We start from the raw sequence: 20,476 nt of genomic DNA on the forward strand, positions 1-20,476 counted from the left end.
CTTGGAGTTCCCTTAGTATGCATGCAAAGTTTCAGGCTGCGAGGTTTCATTGTTTTGGAGGTTTCACCTTACCTCACTCTCTTGTTTTTCTTATCCCTCGTTTTGTAACCCTAATGATGACCAGTCTTATGGAATCGTGTGGAAGGGCAAGCACAAGCTAACAGGGGAAATCATGGCAATCAAGAAGAACTTCGACGCTTTCAGGAACAAGACTGATGCACAGGTGAGGCATCAAAAAATCCCCTTTACATCTCATCACATCAGTACAACAAAACATTTGGGTCACTGGATATCCATTTAGTAAAAGGCGGTTGGTATACTCCTGACTTGGGTAAATGTGGTGGAAGTTTCGACCCCACCTTGAAAACCCTCCCCAGCCCCTCCTCTTTCCGTACAAAGAACGCGTTGAAGTTTGCTTCCACCATTTAAAGCCACGTTTCTAAGGCATCCTCTGCAATTCCTAAAGCTTATGTTAACCCAAAAACTGAACTTTCCTCCCCAAAAAGGACAATAGTCAGGTTTGGAAGTCATTTATTAAAATTAAAATATAGGCCTACTTTAGGGGGAAAAAAAATTCATTAATGGAGTAAATCCTTTTTATCATATGATTTACTAACTTTACATACCTTTTGGTCCCATTGAGAAAGTTCAGGTCATTCAAACTCCGAGGTCTCACTATTAGCTATGATCTTTCTTGGGCAAATCACATTTCAAAATTGGCCTCCAAAGCCAGCTGCTGTGACTGGGAATCCTCCATCGTACAAAGTCCTTCGTTGGCACACCTGAATTCCTATCCACCTACAAGGCCTTCATCCGCAGCTTGATGGAGTACTGATCTCCCAATGGATTGGCTCCCCTGCCTCACATCATGCTCAACTTGACGCTGTGGAAACCAAGGTCTCCAAGATCTCCCGAGATTGGATTGGAATCTCCCGAGATGAAGCCGAGTCTATTGGCCTATCACGTCGCCATCGCAGACCGGTCGGTGGTCTCTCTGTCTTCGACCTCCTTTCTGGTTTTGCAACCTCTGCTCTTTCTGTGCTTTGTCCCCCACCCCCAGGTTTATGCAAAGCACATACGGTCTGACATTAACCCCCTTCTGGTAAAGCTACCTAAATCCTGGTTCACTGCTCACCTCCACTCATTCGTTCGTCTGTTTTTTTCTCCACCTGTGGAATAAACTTCCACATTCTCTTCAATCTCATTCTTCCATCTAGGTCTTCAAAACAGCTGTTCACCACCATCTCAGATTATCCCCCTCCCAAAATTGTGATCTTTATTTCTACCCCCGTTAACTATCCCTTCCCCCCACCACCACCAACACCATATCCACCAAATTCAAGTTCTTTCTTTCTTGAGAGTTTACCTCTGTATCCATCTTGTCCACCCCATGCTCTCTCTCTCTCACTCTCTCTCCCTCTCTCTCCCTCTCCCTCTCACTCCCACTCCCTCTCCCACTCACTCTCAATCTCACTCTCACTCTCACCGATTACTTGTCCAAGTTTCCCTCTGTTGTCCTTCACCTCTGCTGTTGGTCTTCCTCCACTCTTTTTGTTCTGCTGTGTCTTGATCCATTCAGTGTTCTTTCCATGAGCCGTTTTAGTTTTGTAGATGTCGTCCAAGCTCTTTGACTCCGTATACAAAAAACAAACAAACAAAAATCTGAAAAGTGGCAGAACTGCTTGGAATGGCAGTAAACAGTTGTTATTTGAAGCAAGAGCATGGACACAAACTACACTGGTGTTTGGAATGTTCACAATTTCCAAGAATCCAAACTTTTTTTATGTTCAATATAAATAAACATGATCACAATTAATTCATTTTTCGCTCACCTGGAACGTAGTTCTGGGAAGCCAATGGGATGGCGCGTCGTCTGTTTGTCCGTCCATCCGTCCACAAATACTTTCAACTTCTTCTCTCAAACCACATACGATTTCAATGAAACTTTACCACAACATTCATCACCGTGTATGTACCAAAGTTTATTCATGGCATTGAAATAATCGGGCCCTAAGGGTGTCTACAGGGGGTTTCCCCCAAAATATGTATTTGCTTTCTTCTCCGAAATTACACACACATTTTCGATGAAACTTGACCACAACCTTTATTATCTGTGATGTACTAAAGTTTGTTCATGCTATTTAGAAATACTATACATATTTAATCTCGATGTGTGAAAGACAATACGTACTGTTTTCCATGCAAGGTCACTTTCCCTGCTTTTGAACTCATTGTTAATTCTCCCTGTTGTCCTCCACCTCTCCCCACCCCTCCAACTACAAACAGAGAACCTACAGAGAAATCACAATCCTGAGGGTACGTGAAGCATCCAGATGATTTGTTTCGTTCATGATGAATGGAGTAAAAAACCTATGAAGCATCATTTTCCTGCAGATGACTTGTTGCTCTGTGCCCCACAGGAACTTCAGAACCATCCCAACATTGTAAAGCTACACAATGTCATCCAAGCAAAGGAGAATAAGGATATATATCTCATCTTTGATTGCATGGGTGAGGCTCCTAAGGAAGTATTGTCTTTTCATTGAATGTCTTGCTCTGACAAGGTGCAACTATCAGAGTGAGCTAGCACTCTCAATGTAGGGATGGCTTGGAAACAATGTCAGTCCCACCTGCTACATATAAGACTAAAGTTGGAGTATCTTCTCCAAAAAGTCGTTTTGACCACATATGAAAGCCTACCTGGTCTCTTCAGCTCATTACCTCGGCAGGGATCACTTTTCAGTTCTCCAAATCATGGCAAAAGCAAAAGAAAAAAAAAACCGAGATCAATCAAAACCGGCAAATCTTCTCGATCATCATCATAACAATACTTTAAGAAAGACGAAGTTATATCGAACACACACACACACACACACACACACACACACACACACACACACACACACACACACACACACACACACACACACACACACACACACACACACACACACACACACACACACACACACACACACACACACACACACACACACACACACACACACACACACAGTCTTTTCTCGGGCCAACCATTATTCAAAGAAAGTTGTAGGGATGGATGGTTTCACCTGGTCATTTCTCATGACAGACCCTATCTTGTTTACAGGCTTTTTGGAGTAACATCCCTCCATCCTTTTGCATTTTAATAATGTTTTTAGTGCTTGTTAAGAATAATCTTAACAGGACATGACACCTTGAGATTGTGTCAGCAAATGAGTATCAGGTAATAAATATTTTATCCTTTGGTCTTCTTCTTGCATATGGCAGCTTGGAGGCCACCATTTTGTTGGGGCACAACTATGCCACTGATGCTGTGTCCCTACTCCGACTGGTACTGATTTCACCAACCTCAGAAGGATGACAGGCTGAGTCAACCCCACATGCAGTGTGACCACTCCTTGGCTTTTTTTCACAAGATCTTGGCTATTCGTTGTTCACCTTGGCGTCTTGGTTTTCTATAGGTTTTCTTGGCGTATAGGTTTCCTATTATCATCGCTTTTCCAAAACCTCTTGAATTCTTGGCTTTTTTCATTGGCTCACCTTGGCATTTATGAAAATGAAGAGTGGTCACACTGCCCAGATGGTGTTAATTCAGCAGCCAACAGGGCTCAAACTCAGGACCCTTAAGATCACAAGCCAGCCACCCTAAGCACTGAGCCAACACCAGGCCGATGATATGATGGCGATTTATATACTGTATAACATCTTTACATTGGCTTTAAAAAAGAAGGTAAAGAACTCGATTGGATGACCAAATGTTATTTTCCTCAGATACGGATCTCCATGCTGTAATCAAGAAGGGAAACATTCTACTTGATGTACACAAGAGGTACATCTTGTACCAGATCCTCAAAGCTACAAAATACATACACTCAGGGAATGTCATCCATCGGGACCTGAAGGTCAGTTCTTAATTTCCCTGTTGCTTTTAGAAACCATCACATACCTCTTCTCCACAATAAAAGGAGCCATGCATATGTCCGTGCATGCGTGTGTTCAAGTTCCACCCATTGGTCGGACAGTTCACCTGACTCCCCCCGCAATTTCTATTCTACTGCCACCAATTTAGGAACTCTTTAGAATCACCTTTTCTCTCAAGCAGCGCTTTTACTGTGGAGGTTATGCAGGTTTGCTGTTATTACCTTCGCATTCTGCGAAAGGTTATGTTTTGGTCGGCGTGTATTTATTTATTTGTAATCTTGTGAGTCGTATAACTCAAAAAGTATTAAACCGAATTGCATGAAATTTGGTGGGATGATTGGTTATTAGCCAGGAAGCATTCGATTAGATTTTGGGATCGTTCGGGTCAAAGATCAAGGTCACGAAAAGGTCAAAATCGTCTTTTTACGACAACACGGTCAATTTTTATTCAATTTGCATGCAACTAACGCCAAAATGTTCAGAATTCAACGCCTCATCTTGTGATATGCAATATGACACAATGACGCCCATACTCTTGTTACCGGTTAGGGGTCAAAGGTCAGGGGGGTCACGACCTTGAAAAATATGCGTTTTTTGTCATAACGCGGTCAATTCTTGTCCGCTTTACATGAACCCAGCATCAAACGAGATTACTTTCTCTTGTTGAAACGTTGTATTCACCGAGCTTGCGAGTGAAGACTCGCCAAAACGACGTGAGTTGATTGTTGTTTAGTCCGTAGCCCCCGAAAGTCGGGGGGGGGTCATGACATTATAGATATGTGGTTTGTGTCATAAGACCATTCATATGAAACCATTTCCCCACACTCATACCAAGAACAAAAAAAGTAGTGGCGGCGAAGGTATTCGCTCTATGAGTGCCCGTTCTAGTTTCCAACTATTTTCTCAAATTGTGAGTTGAACAGGTGACTGTGAGGCGACATTCAACAATTACGTAATGCATGAGGAGGGAGAGGGGGTAGGTAGGGGTGTATGTACAAGCCTTACAGAGTGCAACAGGGGGAGGGAGTGTCTCCAGTGCTGTTACAGAACATTAAATTAATCAATGACAACTTGGTTCCAGGCACCCTTTATTTAAAGATGCAAGTATTTAATGACACATGCATTCAATACATTAATGAAAAAAGTAAATCGCAAATCACTTTGTTTAAATTCCATCATTGCTTTTTCCACAGACACTTAATCTCGTTTACAAATGAAAGCAATTGATCATACTTACAAAGGACCACAATTACATCACTCTGAGCAATTATTCCGATGTTCCAGGGATTCCGACTGCTGCCTCATCATATTTGTGTACTCTGTATGACGTTAACTTTTTAAAATATAATTCGTAGTAACTGAAAAAAATGGGATAAATATCATCTTGGTTTTAAGGAATGAAATAGGAGGAAAGGATGTCTTCATCAAGTGTTTTAGAATATTATAGTGTGTGTCTTCATCAAGTGTAATGTAATATTATAGTGTGTGTCTTCATCAAGTGTAATGTAATATTATAGTGTGTGTCTTCATCAAGTGTAATGTAATATTATAGTGTGTGTCTTCATCAAGTGTTTTAGAATATTATAGTGTGTGTCTTCATCAAGTGTTTTAGAATATTATAGTGTGTCTTCATCAAGTGTTTTAGAATATTATAGTGTGTCTTCATCAAGTGCAATGTAATATTATAGTGTGTGTCTTCATCAAGTGTAATGCAATATTATAGTGTGTGTCTTCATCAAGTGTAATGTAATATTATAGTGTGTGTCTTCATCAAGTGTAATGTAATATTATAGTGTGTGTCTTCATCAAGTGTAATGTAATATTATAGTGTGTGTCTTCATCAAGTGTAATGTAATATTATAGTGTGTGTCTTCATCAAGTGTAATGTAATATTATAGTGTGTGTCTTCATCAAGTGTAATGTAATATTATAGTGTGTGTCTTCATCAAGTGTAATGTAATATTATAGTGTGTGTCTTCAGCAAGTGTAATGTAATATTATAGTGTGTGTCTTCATCAAGTGTAATGTAATATTATAGTGTGTGTCTTCATCAAGTGTAATGTAATATTATAGTGTGTGTCTTCATCAAGTGTAATGTAATATTATAGTGTGTGTCTTCATCAAGTGTAATGTAATATTATAGTGTGTGTCTTCATCAAGTGTAATGCAATATTATAGTGTGTGTCTTCATCAAGTGCAATGTAATATTATAGTGTGTGTCTTCATCAAGTGTAATGTAATATTACAAGTCTGGAGACGGCGATGGTTCACAAGTAATGTACACGGTTCACATTTTTTTTTATTTATTGACCTCCGAGGGAACGCCACGGGCAAACTGGAGGGAATCTGGAAAAACGTACATGATGAAAGTTGTAGTACTCGAAGAGCACTACTTGCATACCAACTTTCATTCGAAACAGTTGAAAACCCTTGGAGCTCGATGCCCAATTTATTGATTTTTTTTTGACATTTTCTAAGTTCGTGACCTTGACCTTGGGACAAAAATGAAAAATCTAGCTCTGTGGGGCTATGCAGGTGCCATTGGGCTAACCAAATACCGAAACCCCTGCCAGATTCGACAACCCCCCTCGGAGAAGATGTCACTTGAAACCGGCTACCCCTAAAAACACATGTTTTTTGGGCGTGGCTCCGCTCATAATGGGCGCACCACGCCCATTCTCAAGAAAACACAACTAGATCATGATATAAACCTCCCACCAAAATTTTATCAGGATCGGATCAAAACCCACGGAGCTATGCTCGGAACAGACAGACAGACAGACAGACACACACCCATAACAAATATAGTGGTCACTTACTGACTCGTGAACCAATTATAGTGGGTGTTTTCATCAAGTGTTATGTAATATCATTGTGGGTGTGTTCATCAAATGTTATGTAATATTACAGTGGGTGTGTTCATCAAGTGTTATGTAATATTCTAGTGGGTGTGTTCATCAAGTGTTATGTAATATTCTCATGGGTGTGTTCATCAAGTGTTATGTAATATTTTAGTGGGTGTCTTCACCAACTGTTATGTAATATTTTAGTCGGGGTCTTCATCACGCATTATGTAATATTATAGTGGGTGTCTTCACCAAGTGTTTTGTAATATCATTGTGGGTGTTTTCACCAAGTGTTATGTAATATTATAGTGGGTGTCTTCACCAACTGTTATGTAATATTTTAGTGGTTGTTTTCATCGAGCATTATGTAATATTTGAGGGGGTGTCCGGATTTCGGGCGAGTTTTCAAAGCTGAATCATGTTCAAGTAAAGAAGGGTAGTCCATCATTCTGACGGACTTTTCTGCTGGTGTTCATGGAGTTATTGACGTCACTGTTCGCCTGGTCTTGTTCAAACCGTGAAGGTTGGGTGGAGCAGTTGATGAGTGTAAACAAACACATGCTTACAAATAACACTAGATTTTCCCAGCACAGAATGAGATGGGAACGGCAAACTGGAATGAACTCTGCACACATGAATGAGACGCAAATGCTTTGTTGCCTCTTCGAGTTTAGTTTCCCAGCATGCCGAGCGCTCTTTTTTCCCGCCCGCCCCCCTCTGGAACATTGTTGGCCGCAACCATTGGTCAGCAATGGAGGGCGGGGCCATTTTCACAGTTCAACCTCTTTCTGTGCTTGTGCTTCCATGCGCCATGGGAAAATTGTCAGAAGTGTCACGACATATGATAGATGCAACAAAATCAATTTGTCGCCCCTCCAAAAATGACGTTTGCCCAACCCTCCCCACACGCCAGTGGTGCTTTGTATTATTATTATTATTATTCTTTCCTTCCTCTTCCATCAAATGCAGCACATCTACACAACCATTCTCGGAAACCCGAACAAGTAAATGTTTAAATAGTTCTCCCAATCAAAAAAAAGTTCACTTTTTTGATGGTCTATCATTTGCTTCCTCCTTTGCACAAACAACCCTGCAGCCCTCGAACATCCTGTTGGACTCGCAATGCTCCGTAAAACTGTGTGACTTTGGGCTGGCTCGGTCGTTAGGGAAGATCGAAGATGAACATTGTGACCTCACTCAGTATGTGGTTACACGCTGGTACCGAGCACCCGAGATCTTCTTGGGTTATCAGTAAGTATTACTGCACGTGATTTGTTACTCTTGACTCATCATGATCCACCGATTCATCTGGTATTGCTAAGATGAGCATATGATCTATTCCTCCTGATGGCTATCCTTCCAAAGCTTTCTACCTTTCGGGCAGATACACTAAATGTGTTGACATGTGGAGTGTGGGCTGCATTCTTGGTGAGATGCTGCTGGGAAAGGCCCTGTTCCCAGGGACGTCATGCATACATCAGATGGAGCTTATACTGAGAATCATTGGTGAACCCAGCAAGCAAAGTGAGCATGTACTCCTTGACTGTCAATTTGGATCATATTTCTGTTTCTGTTGGCTCTATGTTAAGCCTCATCCAGGCTATTGTTCATAAATGACAAAATGATAATGATAGTTATAACTGATAGGTATGAAGCAAAGTGTGGACATCAAGGCTGCCAGTTTTACATGACAGTTGTAACTGAGCTAGTTAAATTGAGTGTAAGATTTTGTTGGTCACGTCCATCAGTTTTGAGTGGAGAGCCACAACAAGTGGAGCAGCAGCATCTACCAAGACCAAAGTGTTGCTTCTAGCAGTAGTACAGGTGTGGTCAAATTTCTTTAATGTGCATTGCATATCTCTGGAGTTTAACTTTATCTCACCATTGGAACATTCATCATCATAATCATGTACCATGACTTTTCCAGTGCGTTAGTGATGCTGAAGCAGTTACTCGATTACGATCCTGAGTGGGTCACCACTCCAACCTTAGGAAGTCAGGGCAGGAATTTGTTCAGGGTACTGGCGATAGTATATCTACTCTTCGTGAAAACATCGTGGGATCTTTAATCTCCATCAACTAATGCCGGCAGATGGGATGCCAGTTTAACATCCATCCGAGGGACATTGGATTGATGAATTGTCTTGCCTGTGAAACACCGGGATGACACTTTTATAGCTGGGTTGGGATTCAAACACAGGCTGGACAGCTTAGAGTTGAATGTGCATGCCTCCACGCCATCCTGCATTGGAACATTACATAACTTCAAGTTTGTAGCAAAAAAATTGGTTGATGTGGCCAAGCGGTGTTGCACATTTCCCTTGAGCTTTAGTTATTTGCAAATGATTCCTGCAAGTAAACAAGTGAAAAAGACATAAAATGTCATAGCCTCCGTTGTTTTAGTAATTTTGCTGTATGGAGTGAAACGGCTAGCCCATATTTAAATACAACTAAAATGGCCTCCAGTCTACCAGTCAGCCATCTTTAATCAGATTGCAAAATAAAGTGAGGTGCACATGTATGCCATCATGTACTGTGCTTGTGCAAAGTTTGAACAAAATTGGACCATACATGTCTGAGAAATGGTTGGGGACACATTTAAGTGACAAAATGGTCACGAGTCGGCCATCTTCGATCTGATCTTGGAAAAAAATGAAGTGCATATGGAAGCCATCATTCATTATCCGGGTGCCAAGTTCGAACAACATCAGTAAATGCATGTCCGAGAAATGGTTGAGGACGTGTTCGACACCGGGTTTTTTTTTTCTGCAACTAAAATGGCTGCCAGTCGGTCATCTTGGATCTGATGTCCAAAAAAAATGACGTGCATATGTATACCATCACGTGTTGTCTTTGTACCAAGTATGATTAAAATCGGTCCAGCCATGTCCGAGATGTGGTTGTTTGCGGGTGCACGCAGACGCATATCAAGACCAAATCCATAAGCCCCCGTTTCAGACCAAGTCCAACGGGGACTAACAAATAATGTTATGGAGATAACAAGAATGATGCAAGAGAAACATCAGGAACATGGGCAGAGGCTAAGTTTGGAGAAAAAAAATAGAGGTTCGATCTATTTTCAATTACTTGTTGAAGGTCTGACAAAATGGTACAAAGGTAGCACTTTATCTTTGGGGAGACCATAATCTTGGTTTTATTCTCATAGACTATAAACTGGCTTTACATGATCCTTGCCATGGGAGTGCTGCAGCAATACTGAGCATGTCCTTGGGCAGATCCCATGTCCTTGGGCATGTCCTTTAAGACACTTATGAAAGAACACAATAATGAACAAACTATGCATTTAGAACAAGTGATAAAATCCTCGTCATTAACAAAACATCAAGTTCGAACTATTTCACCGGACAGGAATAGGTGAAGTGGGTTTTCAGAGGTGTGGGTGGTAATGTGCCAAGTGGGGACAATTCAGAGAGGGACACCAACAACTTTCAGAAGGATAGAACAGCTCCAGATTGAGTTCACTCAAATTCCGATGTCATGCTCTGTTCATCGTTATCTCCATTTCAGGTTTCAGAAGGTGGGAAGAAGTTCTACCAGAACTCAAAATTCCCACCACCTTTTTCAGTAAAGGATCATTATTCATGAACCAAATTGTCAACTGGTTGATGAATCTTTCTCCTTCACCGTTAGTCCCCCATGTATTATGCACAGAATACGCTTTGCAGTGGAGGATTATTTCCTTCTCCTCTAAACTCCAGCTCTGTTCATTTAATCTTCACCAATTCGTCTGGAACGTAGTAGTTGTTGGTTGTCGAACAGGAGACACCATTTTAGTTTTTTGCTTTGGTGTGGAGCTCTGTCCTATCATGAGGCAGGGATCCCCTTCCTCACTGGAGAAGGGGCAGTCATTATCCTTTTCAGCACACATGCCGACTGCTCGGTGTGGCTGCACAGATTGAGGCCTCAGCTTATGAAGGGTCTGTGTCCCTTTAGCCATCTTCTGTGAATGATCGTCATTGTTTGGCATATCTTTGTCTTATATGTATTATAATATGTATTATATGTTACATATATGTGTATGGTTAGTGGTCACATATCAATATGTATGGATATAATATGTGTATAAATCATAATTGTGCATGTGTAAATCATGATTCATGTATGTGTGTGTGCATGTGTACACGTTGCCACCACCGGTTGTCATCTCCACTTGAGAGTCACTAAGACTGAACATAGCCTTCCCCATTTCTGAAGCATCCATCTTCACCACAGCAAGGAACCAAGAATCATTGGACGAAGTCATCTCCTTATGTGCTGCGCCCAATGGAGCCTTCCCCAGTACTGAAGCATTGATTTTTCCCCACAACAAGGAACGACTCATGGACCAAGCTGTCTCTTTCTCCATGCTGCGCCCAACAGAGCCTTCCTGGGTGCTGAAGCATCGACTTTCCCCACAAGGAAAAGTGACTCATGGACCAAGATGTCTCCTTATCCATGCTGTGCCCAACGGAGCCTTCCCCAGTGCTGAAGCATCAATGTTTCCCACAACAAGGAACCATGATTCATGGACCAAGCTGTCTCCTTATTCGTGCTGCACCCAATGGGTCCTTCCCCGGGGCTGAAGCAACAATTCTTCCCCACAACAAGGAACTATGACTCACGGACCAAGCTGTCTCCTTATCTGTAATGCACCCAATGGAGCCTTCCCCGGTGCTGAAGCAACAATTCTTCCCCACAAGGAACTATGACTCACGGACCAAGCTGTCTCCTTATCTGTACTGCACCCAATGGAGCCTTCCCCAGTACTGAAGCATCAATTTTCCCCACAACAAAGGACCACGATTGAAAGAACAAGCTGTATCCTTATCCATATTGCACCTTCCTTGCTCTATCCCTGAAGCGGCGACAATGCAGACCCCACCTCTGTGGTAGTCCCGGTCGTGTGTGTGTGTGTGTGTGTGTGTGTGTGTGTGTGTGTGTGTGTGTGTGTGTGTGTGTGTGTGTGTGTGTGTGTGTGTGTGTGTGTGTGTGTGTGTGTGTGTTTGAGATAATGCTGTTCCCCACTTTTAATGCTAATCTAATGCTACTCCTCCTTTCTGAGGATATTGCTCCTATGCTCTGTCAATTTAATATAATTAATGTACAATGAATCACGTTATTGGGCTACCTATTTGTGACAAAACTAAATACATGGAGAATTTGTTTTGTCTCTCCCCACCAACCCCACAGACATGGATGAAATTGACAACGTATACAGAAGAGTTTTAATTGTGAAACCAAGGTAAACAAGCCTGTTCCACACAAACCTCTCACTGTCCCCTCTTCAATTAAATAGCAGGATAAAGAGCTAACGAAGTTTGAAATCCAGAACTCCCAGTCAAAGGAACAGCCATGGGATTTGAACCCACACCCATTGAGTGAAAAACCAAGTCTTTAAATGCTCAACCCAATGCCGTTAACGGCAATTTGGGTGGTTTTTTTTGAAACAATCATATACTTTGGAACCCCTAAAGGATAGAAAGACACGATTTGAACTTGCAGGCCTTATTACTGAGAGAAGTGTTTAACCCACTCAACCATCCTATGTGCATAAATAAAATAATTTTATCAATGAAATAGTTACCCTCCCCGAAGGAGAGGGTATTGCATTTAGCTCCGTTTGTTTGTCCACACAGAACTTTAGTGTTTTTCTCCACAATCGCTTGTTGGATTGAGACGAAATTTTCACCATTGGTGCGAATACTCATGTAGAATGTTTCAATGATAATTATGACGTCATAGGTCACGTGGTGTGGTAGCCATATTGGAAAAATGGAAAAATTTTGGCCCTCTGTATCTCTGAAACTGCACCAAGGACAAACATGAAACTTGGCACATAGCAAGTACTCCTCATGGGGAATGTATGATTTTTAAAATGATGTCATAGGTGCCTTTGGTATGACGTCATATTGCAAATGTATAACGTCACATCCAATCACTATGAAAAATTTTGAGGGTCATTTAGGGATAAAATGGTCCACAAATTTTTTGATGACGTCATCGGTCACGTGATTCGGCGGCCATATATATATATATTAAACCCTTTAAAAATCCTGTCTGAAATGGCTGAACCAGTTATCAATATGTACTAGTATGTTACGTAATTAATAAGATACATAATGAGAACTGCCACTTTATAAATTCTGGCAAATGACACACAAAACTACACAAACATGACACAACATACCATGCAAAACAAGTCCTGGTGAGGGTCTGCAAACTTTGTTTGTTCTTTTTCTTGTTCATGATGCTTCAATGATGGGTAAAAGCACAGAATTTGAACCTGCCAGCTACACATCTTACACCAGAAGGTCAAACCCACTCATCCAAACTGTTGGTTGATGGGAATTAAAAACATTTCTCTGAAGTATTTTATGACCCTTCAATGATGGGTAAAAGTACAGGATTGAAACATGCTTCCATGACATCTGCACACCAGAGTGCAGTGTTTAAATACTCACCCAACCTGATCATTATAGTATGAGGTATTTCATTCAGAAAAACTTATTCATTCAAGTATTTCACAATCCTCAAATAATTGGTAAAAGGACAGGATTTGAACCTGCAGCTCCCAATTTATCCACACATTTTTTAAACCACCAAACAGCAAGTCCTCAAACTGACTTTTCCCACCAAACTAATTGACTTTTCACACTAAAACAGAAAAGAAAGAATTGAACTCGCACCACCACACTCAAAACGCTGACCTCGCAGGATATTCGTAGTTGTACCTGTTGTGATGATATGGGGTGCAGGATGGAATTCGAACTTGTAGGGGGAAAAAAAAAAACTTCACTTGCCATGTGGTCAGGTGTTGTGAAGGATCTCGTCACACTCATGAACCCTCTCCCACACCCCCCCCACCTCAAGCAATGAGGTTTAAAGTCATTAAGCAGGCCTGGGATGGATTATAGAACATGGTAAGGTGTGTACATGTCTGGTATGTCATGATAATTAGAACTACAACCAAAATACTCAGAATGGAAGACAAATGGTGTCCGGGAAAAGTATGAAATTGGGCACTGCAGAATAAAAAGAATGATCCTGTAAAATACGGGACAGGTGGTCAGTTTGCGTAATGCCTCTCTGTCTCTCAATACTCTTTCCTTATTGGACCAAGCTGTCTTTGATCACACAATTTGTTGTGCTCGTGCTTTCATACAACAGAGCACTCTTCAGGAAGTCCCGGGGATGACTGGTTATTGTGGTCGCTTAGCGGCTCGCCAAACACTGACTGGAGTTGTCTGGAACCAGCGACTGTTACAATGCTACGTCTCACAGAAGCATTTCTTTCAGAGGATGTCCCAGATTCTTGTGTATCCACAACGCCCTGACAGGCCGAAATCCCACACTGATAGTGGTGCTGCTGTGTATGTTCATTCCTCCTTTCTCAATACCACCTGCTCCTCACATGTCACCCCCAAACTTACGCAGTACATTTGGTTCTGTGTGCCTTTCCATAACAATATATTGTTTCTTTGTGCGGTTTCCCATTTCTAATAACTTTCGATCACACCGAACGCAAACGAGAGTTTCGGCAGCGGCTGCTTGAAGCCTATGTTGATCTCTGTAAAGCATTGACTCAGTGAATGAGGATGCCCTCTGGAGGATTCTTGATATTCGTGGGGTGCCATCAAAATTGATCAATCTGATGTCTGAACTATATTCTGGTACTGAGAGTGCTGCGAGAAGTGGTGATACCATCTCTGACTTATTTCCAGTTGTTTCTGGAGTTCCTCAGGGGTGTGTCCTGGCCCCGACACTGTTCAGCACTTGTGTGGACTGGATTCTGGGGAGGATGTCGGAGAGATCAAGCTGCGGTGCATCGTTTGGGAATATCAAGATCTCTGACCTTAATTTCGCAGATGAGGCAGTCATCTTTGTGGAGACTTTAGATATCCTTTTGGGAGCCCTTGTGGTGCTGAATGAGGAGTCAGAGCTGCTGGGATTATGGGTTTCCTGGGTCAAAACTAAGATCCAGACATTCACTGTCTTCTTGGATGCTGCTATCTTGTCTGTACCTGTTTGTGGTGAGGATGTTGAGGTCACGGAGAGATTCACTTACCTTGGCAGTGATTTTCATGTTTTTTTCTGGCAGTGAGCTCGAGGTCAATAGATGTCTTGGTCGGGCCTGGAGAGTCATGGATTCACTGGATCATGGGGTGTGGCGCTATCAGTACCTGTGCAGGAGGACGAAAGTCTGAGTCTTCAGGTCCTTGGTGCTTCCAGTCTTGCTCTATGGATGTGAGACTTGGACTCTGAAAGGGATCTGAGACGTAGACTTAATTCCTTTGGCACCAGGTTTCTTCGGAGAATCCTTCGCTATCGCTGGTCGGAGTTTGTGTCCAACGAGCCATTGCTGAGAGAGACTCAGATGAGATTTTTTTTTTCCTGTGTAGTCTGTGAGCATCAGCTGCAGCTGTATGAACATGCGGCTCATTTTCGTAATGCCGATCCTGCTCACCAGATTCTCTCAGCAAGAGAGCTTCGTGAGTGGAGGAGGCCAACGGGCCGACCACGTGCTCCTGGTTGCAGCAGGTTGATGGGCATCTCAAGGAGATGGGGATTGGCCAGGCAACTGCCTGGGGGATGGTCAGGCAGAGGCTCTGGAGTCCTGGCGGAAAGTGGACGCAGCGACACACTGCTCTGGCATATGCTCCCATGACCTGAACTGACCATTTCCAAAACTCTGATGATTCCACATATGAGTCATTCTCAGTTCTCATTCTCAGTCATAAGTTCTGTCAATCATTGGAGAGTCATAAAGGTGCAGAAGTGGAAAGAAACATGACAAAGCCAATGTTCTGACCCAACATCTACCTTCTCCAATCAAGACTGGTCCATCATCACACCAGTTCCAAAGGCTGGCTGCTGCTGGAATTTCTTCTACATTGGACCAATTTGTCTTCTTCACAGGTTAATTCCATGCTTCATTCAATTCTTCTGTGCATCATCTTGATGGTGGTTCACCAATGCATGTGGATGAGGCCTTCACAAGGAAACATTATATGTATATGTGGAAAAATTACATTTCCAGACCAGGAATCAAACCCAGGTCCTTTGGAAGGCCATTCCAGTCCTCCGGAAGGCCATTCCAGTCCTCTGCCATCTGGGCAACCCATAGGCTGAATATGCAATTCTCCCAACCATTGGAGCAGCAATGGTCTGTCCATGAGTGGGTCTTCCCCCTGTGGGGGGCCAATTCCATGACTGCTATTATTCACCACATTTCATGGTCATTTATAATTATGTTACTGTGCCCCCTGTGGTGAATAATAGCAGTTTGGGTCTGTTTGCAACTTGACGACATGTGTGTGTATATATATATATATATATATATATATATATATATATATATATATATATATATATATATATATATATATATATATATATATATATATATATATATATATATATATATATATATATATATATATATATATATATATATAATATATTGTTACGGTTGTGGAAATTCGCATTACACCAGAGAGGTCCTCAGGTGAGATATTTCGATAAGTCCATGTGTAGTTAGCCCCTACCCGTTGTTCAGAGGGACTATGTGTGATTCCTCCGGGATGCGACGCTTTCAGATAGCCATTTTTTCTTTCTCTATTGTTATTTTCGACCATTAAGCCGCCAACTACCTTTACCTTCACAACTTCATCACGCAAACATCGCTTCACCGCCATTCCCAAACGACACCATAACCATCAAACCACCACAGAAAACCCTCCACCACCTTCACCTTTCTCCTTCACAACCAACAACCGCACCACCTGTGAACACATAACGTCGGGCTGTCTTGGGCCTGTTCGGCGATTGGTGCCAAACGCACCAAGCCGCGAGCGCGAATGGCGGTCTTTCCGAGGGAGAAATTCGGATCCAAAATGCTTCACGCCCACTTCCCCTCCGCCCAATGGGCGAGCGCGAGGCGGCTTGGCCCCACCTCCAAGCGCGTGTATGTGAAGTCCGTTTATGCAAATATGCAGATCAAGGGAGGTTCACGCCCCTTTTTGCCCGACCAATGGCTGAACAGAGGGTGGCGTGGCCCCGCCTCCAATCGCGTTTTGATCCGCATATTTGCATATTGGCTCCTCTTGAGACCTATAAAGATGCGAGCGCAAGGCGACTCGCGCAGAGTGGAACTGGTGGAGCAGAGTGGAACTGAGAGAGGGTGAGTTGAGCTTGGAGAGAAGTTGCGGAGAAGTTGCAGGGAAGACGGTGGACGGCGACGAGGTTGCGGTGTGGGGGTCGCTCAACTCTTTGCGGGATCCAGGCCAGCCAGCCATACCCCTCTCCCTGACCATCAACGATTCCCCCCCACCCCATTCGTGCTGAGATAGTGCCGAGGGGGACCCCCGTTCCTCCCCCACCCTAAACGTGGTGCCAACAAGACCGCTCGCGCGGAGCATGCCGGAGAGGACTCGCCGACCACGCCAGGGCACGGAGTCGGGGCGCAGCGGCGTGAACATTGCGGCTTGCCCGCCATCGCGTCACGAAGACACGGGTAAGACCTCCCTGGTCTCGTAGACCTGGCCGATCATCCAGGATCCACGTACATTTGGTCTACGGACCTGTCTGCCTCCTCGCCTACGAGGGTGGCTTTCTTTTTCCTTTGCTTTTTGTGTAAATGCTTGTGGTGGCGCCGTCTGTTAAGAAAAACTGTGTAAGTGTTGCCATGTGTCGGTCTTAGTCGGTAGTATCTTTCTTTTACCATTTCTTTCTGTGCTTGAATACGTGCCTTTTATTATTATTACTGTGACTGAATATGTGCCTTCTGTTCTGTCTTCGTGTGTGAATTAAATGTGCTTGTTCAATTGTTCCCGCTTTGCTTCGTCTCCTTCCTTTTGTTGACTCTCCATCAACAGCGTAAGAGATTGGTAGTGGGTGTAAGTTCCCGGTAACTAATCTGAACCGTCGAGGTCGACGATAACTCTGCTCGGTTATCTCTGCAGTATGGAACGAACTGCTTAAGCGGTTCGTGTCTGAAGTCGACCTGCGGCGAGGTACGATCGCCCGATTAACCATCCGCGTAGGTACTTAGGTAGGTCGAGTTTGGCGAACAACCCTATCCTACGCGGGTGGCCGATTGGCACAATTGTGGTGAGGTCGAAAGACCCACCCGTGACTCGCTCCCGGCGTTGTTCCAAGAGGGTCACGACTGAATTGTCCGTCTGGTGGGAGACGTTCCGCGATTCGAGTTACGTGGCCGATCGCATGCCGGCGGGCGCGAATTCGCAACACTGGTGTCCAGGAGTGGGATTCGAATCCACCCCGCCTCCAAGCTAAATTTATGGGAATTGGTTCAGGGGTGAGAGGAGCGACCCCCGATTCCCTCCAAATTACGAGCGTCCTAAATTAATCTCTTACGTGAAATAAGATGGCGTTTCAAGGCGAGCGGGTGCCGGGGGTATTAGAAATGTATATGTGTAGTAATGTAGGATCCATGGCCCAGGATGCTACTGCTTGTAATTTTAATCCGTGGGGAAGCTCAACCCCATTTACTGAGCACGGACTTTATCGGCAAACTGAGTCGCATAATGGCGGCGCGATCGCACCTCAGCGCACCACGGAGCGAGCGGCTATTTATGGAGAGGCGAATGGCGCGACACGAGGCGAGCGCTCCCAACAGCCGTTTCAAACCACGTGGGCATGGCAGGCGGACATCGCCGGGCTTTGGGAAGAATTAAAGGAAGAATGGAGGACCGAGCTCAAAAAAGAAAAACAGAAACACGAGCTGGAAGTCAAACAATTAAAGAAAGAACTGTTGGAGAAGTCAAGACAGGCCAAGGAACTAGAGGGAACAGTGGGGGAAATAGAATTGAGGATCCATAAGTGGGAACAAGGGACGAGCGAGATGAGCGAGAGAATGGAGGAGGAGCGAATTCGTAACTCCAGGGATAGAAAGCACATGGAAGAAGAATGGAAAAAAAAAGTTAAAGCAACTAAAGTGTGAGGAAGAACAAGGCGTTCGGGACAGAAGAAGATGAGAAGAAGAGGTAAAAAGAGAACAGGAAGATAGGGAACAATTGGAAGAAGAAGCAAGGATGGAGTATGATGAGATGGAGGGGAAAAGGGATGAAGAGAGGAAGGAAAAATGGAAAAAATTTTCTGAGTTACGTGAACACCAAAACAAAGGGAGGGGATTACAAAACGAACTGAGAGTGTTAAAGGAGGAAAGAACGAGAACGAAAAATGAAACGTTAAGGAATCACACTGTACAGATTGAACAGTTGGAAGTGAAGGCCAGACTAAAGAATGAGGAACAAGAAAGAGTAATGAAGGAAGAACGAATGAGACAGGGGAAAGAAATCAGTCAGTTGAAAGAAATGACGAGATTGCAGAATGAGATGGAAGAAAGAGTAATGAAGGAAGAACGAATTAAAGGAGAAGGAAATTAGGAAATGGAAGGAAATAACGTAATTGCAGAATGAGATGGAAGAAAGAGTAATGAAGGAAGAACAAATTACAGGAGAAGGAAATTAGGAAATGGAAGGAAATAACGAGATTGCAGAATGAGGAACAAGAAAGACAGTGGAATAGAAAACTGAAAGAGTATGAATTTGAAACTGAACGACAAAAGGAAAAAATAGGTTGGAGTACGAGGAGAAAGTGAAGGAGCAAGGAATGAAGCAGGAAGGAGAAATCAGGCGATTGAAGGAGACAACGAGATTGGAGAAGGAAGAACGAGAGGAACAGTGGAATAGAAAACACCAAGAACATGAAAAAGAAATCAACCAATTGAAGGAAACTATGAGGTTGGAGAATGAGGGACAGGGAGTGAAAGAAATTAAAAAAGAAAGACAAGAACAATTGAAAAAGAAAGCAAGGTTGGGGTATGCAGAGATAATGAACGAACAACGACTGAAACAGGAAAAATAAATCAATCAATTGAAGGAAACTATGAGGTTGGAAAATGAGGGACGGGGTGAAAGAAATTAAAAAAGAAAGACAAGAACAATTGAAAAAGAAAGCAAGGTTGAGGTATGCAGAGATAATGAACGAACAACGAACGAAACAGGAAAAAGCACTAAGCCAATTGAAAGAAACCGAGATTGGAGGCTGAAAAGCGGGAGGAACAGTGGGAGAGAAAACAAAAACTATACGAGTTTGAAATTAACCAGCTCAGGGAGAGCAGGGAGAGGGAGAGCAAAATTTTAACCAGGGAGAGCAAAATTTGAGTCAACGGAGATTGAAAAACTCCGGAAGGAGAACGAAGAACTCAGGAAGTTCCGAGAGGAGGAACAACTCAAAAGGGGCCAGGAAGTAGAGCAATACAATAATGTGGGACGTGTGACATCACCACAAGGAGGAACGTTAGTGGTGCGGGACTTAATTGACATCGCTCGACGGATGAAACAACGATTGGGGCGGGCCCTGATAAAGGAGACACAAATAAAAATGGAGACGAGGGAAGTAACAAAGACAAAGAAGGAAATAAAAGTATTGCCAGAGACACGGGAGATAGAGAGTGAATTGGACGGGGTTAGTGACAAACACACACACATTGAGGTAGTGGAGGACCATGAGGGGGAGCTGGCGGACTGTTTTGTGGACCGGTGCAAGCAGCTGGATGGCCTCCTTCGGGAACGGAGGGAGACGCTATGCTCCCTTGAAGCTGGTCACGACCAGGTGGGTCCGGTCATGCTTCACGGAGTCGAGGGGGCAAGTGCTGTGGACAGGGGAACGTGCAGCTTGGG

The 20,476-nt window shown here is 43.3% G+C and overlaps 1 protein-coding gene across 1 annotated transcript in view; it reads left to right on the forward strand.

Moving 5' to 3' along the window:
* LOC147017252 (mitogen-activated protein kinase 15-like) overlaps positions 1-16,082 on the forward strand; it is a 34,291-nt gene extending 18,209 nt beyond the window's left edge. The window contains exons 3-9 of the mRNA XM_085846712.1: positions 125-223; positions 2,287-2,316; positions 2,421-2,511; positions 3,775-3,905; positions 7,867-8,021; positions 8,155-8,294; positions 11,961-16,082. Of these exons, the coding sequence (XP_085702838.1) occupies positions 125-223; positions 2,287-2,316; positions 2,421-2,511; positions 3,775-3,905; positions 7,867-8,021; positions 8,155-8,294; positions 11,961-12,016 (702 nt within the window). The 3' untranslated portion in view covers positions 12,017-16,082. The remainder of the gene's footprint in view (positions 1-124; positions 224-2,286; positions 2,317-2,420; positions 2,512-3,774; positions 3,906-7,866; positions 8,022-8,154; positions 8,295-11,960) is intronic.
* The last annotated feature ends 4,394 nt before the right edge of the window (positions 16,083-20,476 follow it).

The sequence above is a fragment of the Eptatretus burgeri genome, chromosome 11, assembly GCF_056783735.1.
Source record: "Eptatretus burgeri isolate ZD-2024b chromosome 11, Ebu_testis_v1, whole genome shotgun sequence".
In the NCBI taxonomy this organism is placed as follows: domain Eukaryota; kingdom Metazoa; phylum Chordata; class Myxini; order Myxiniformes; family Myxinidae; genus Eptatretus; species Eptatretus burgeri.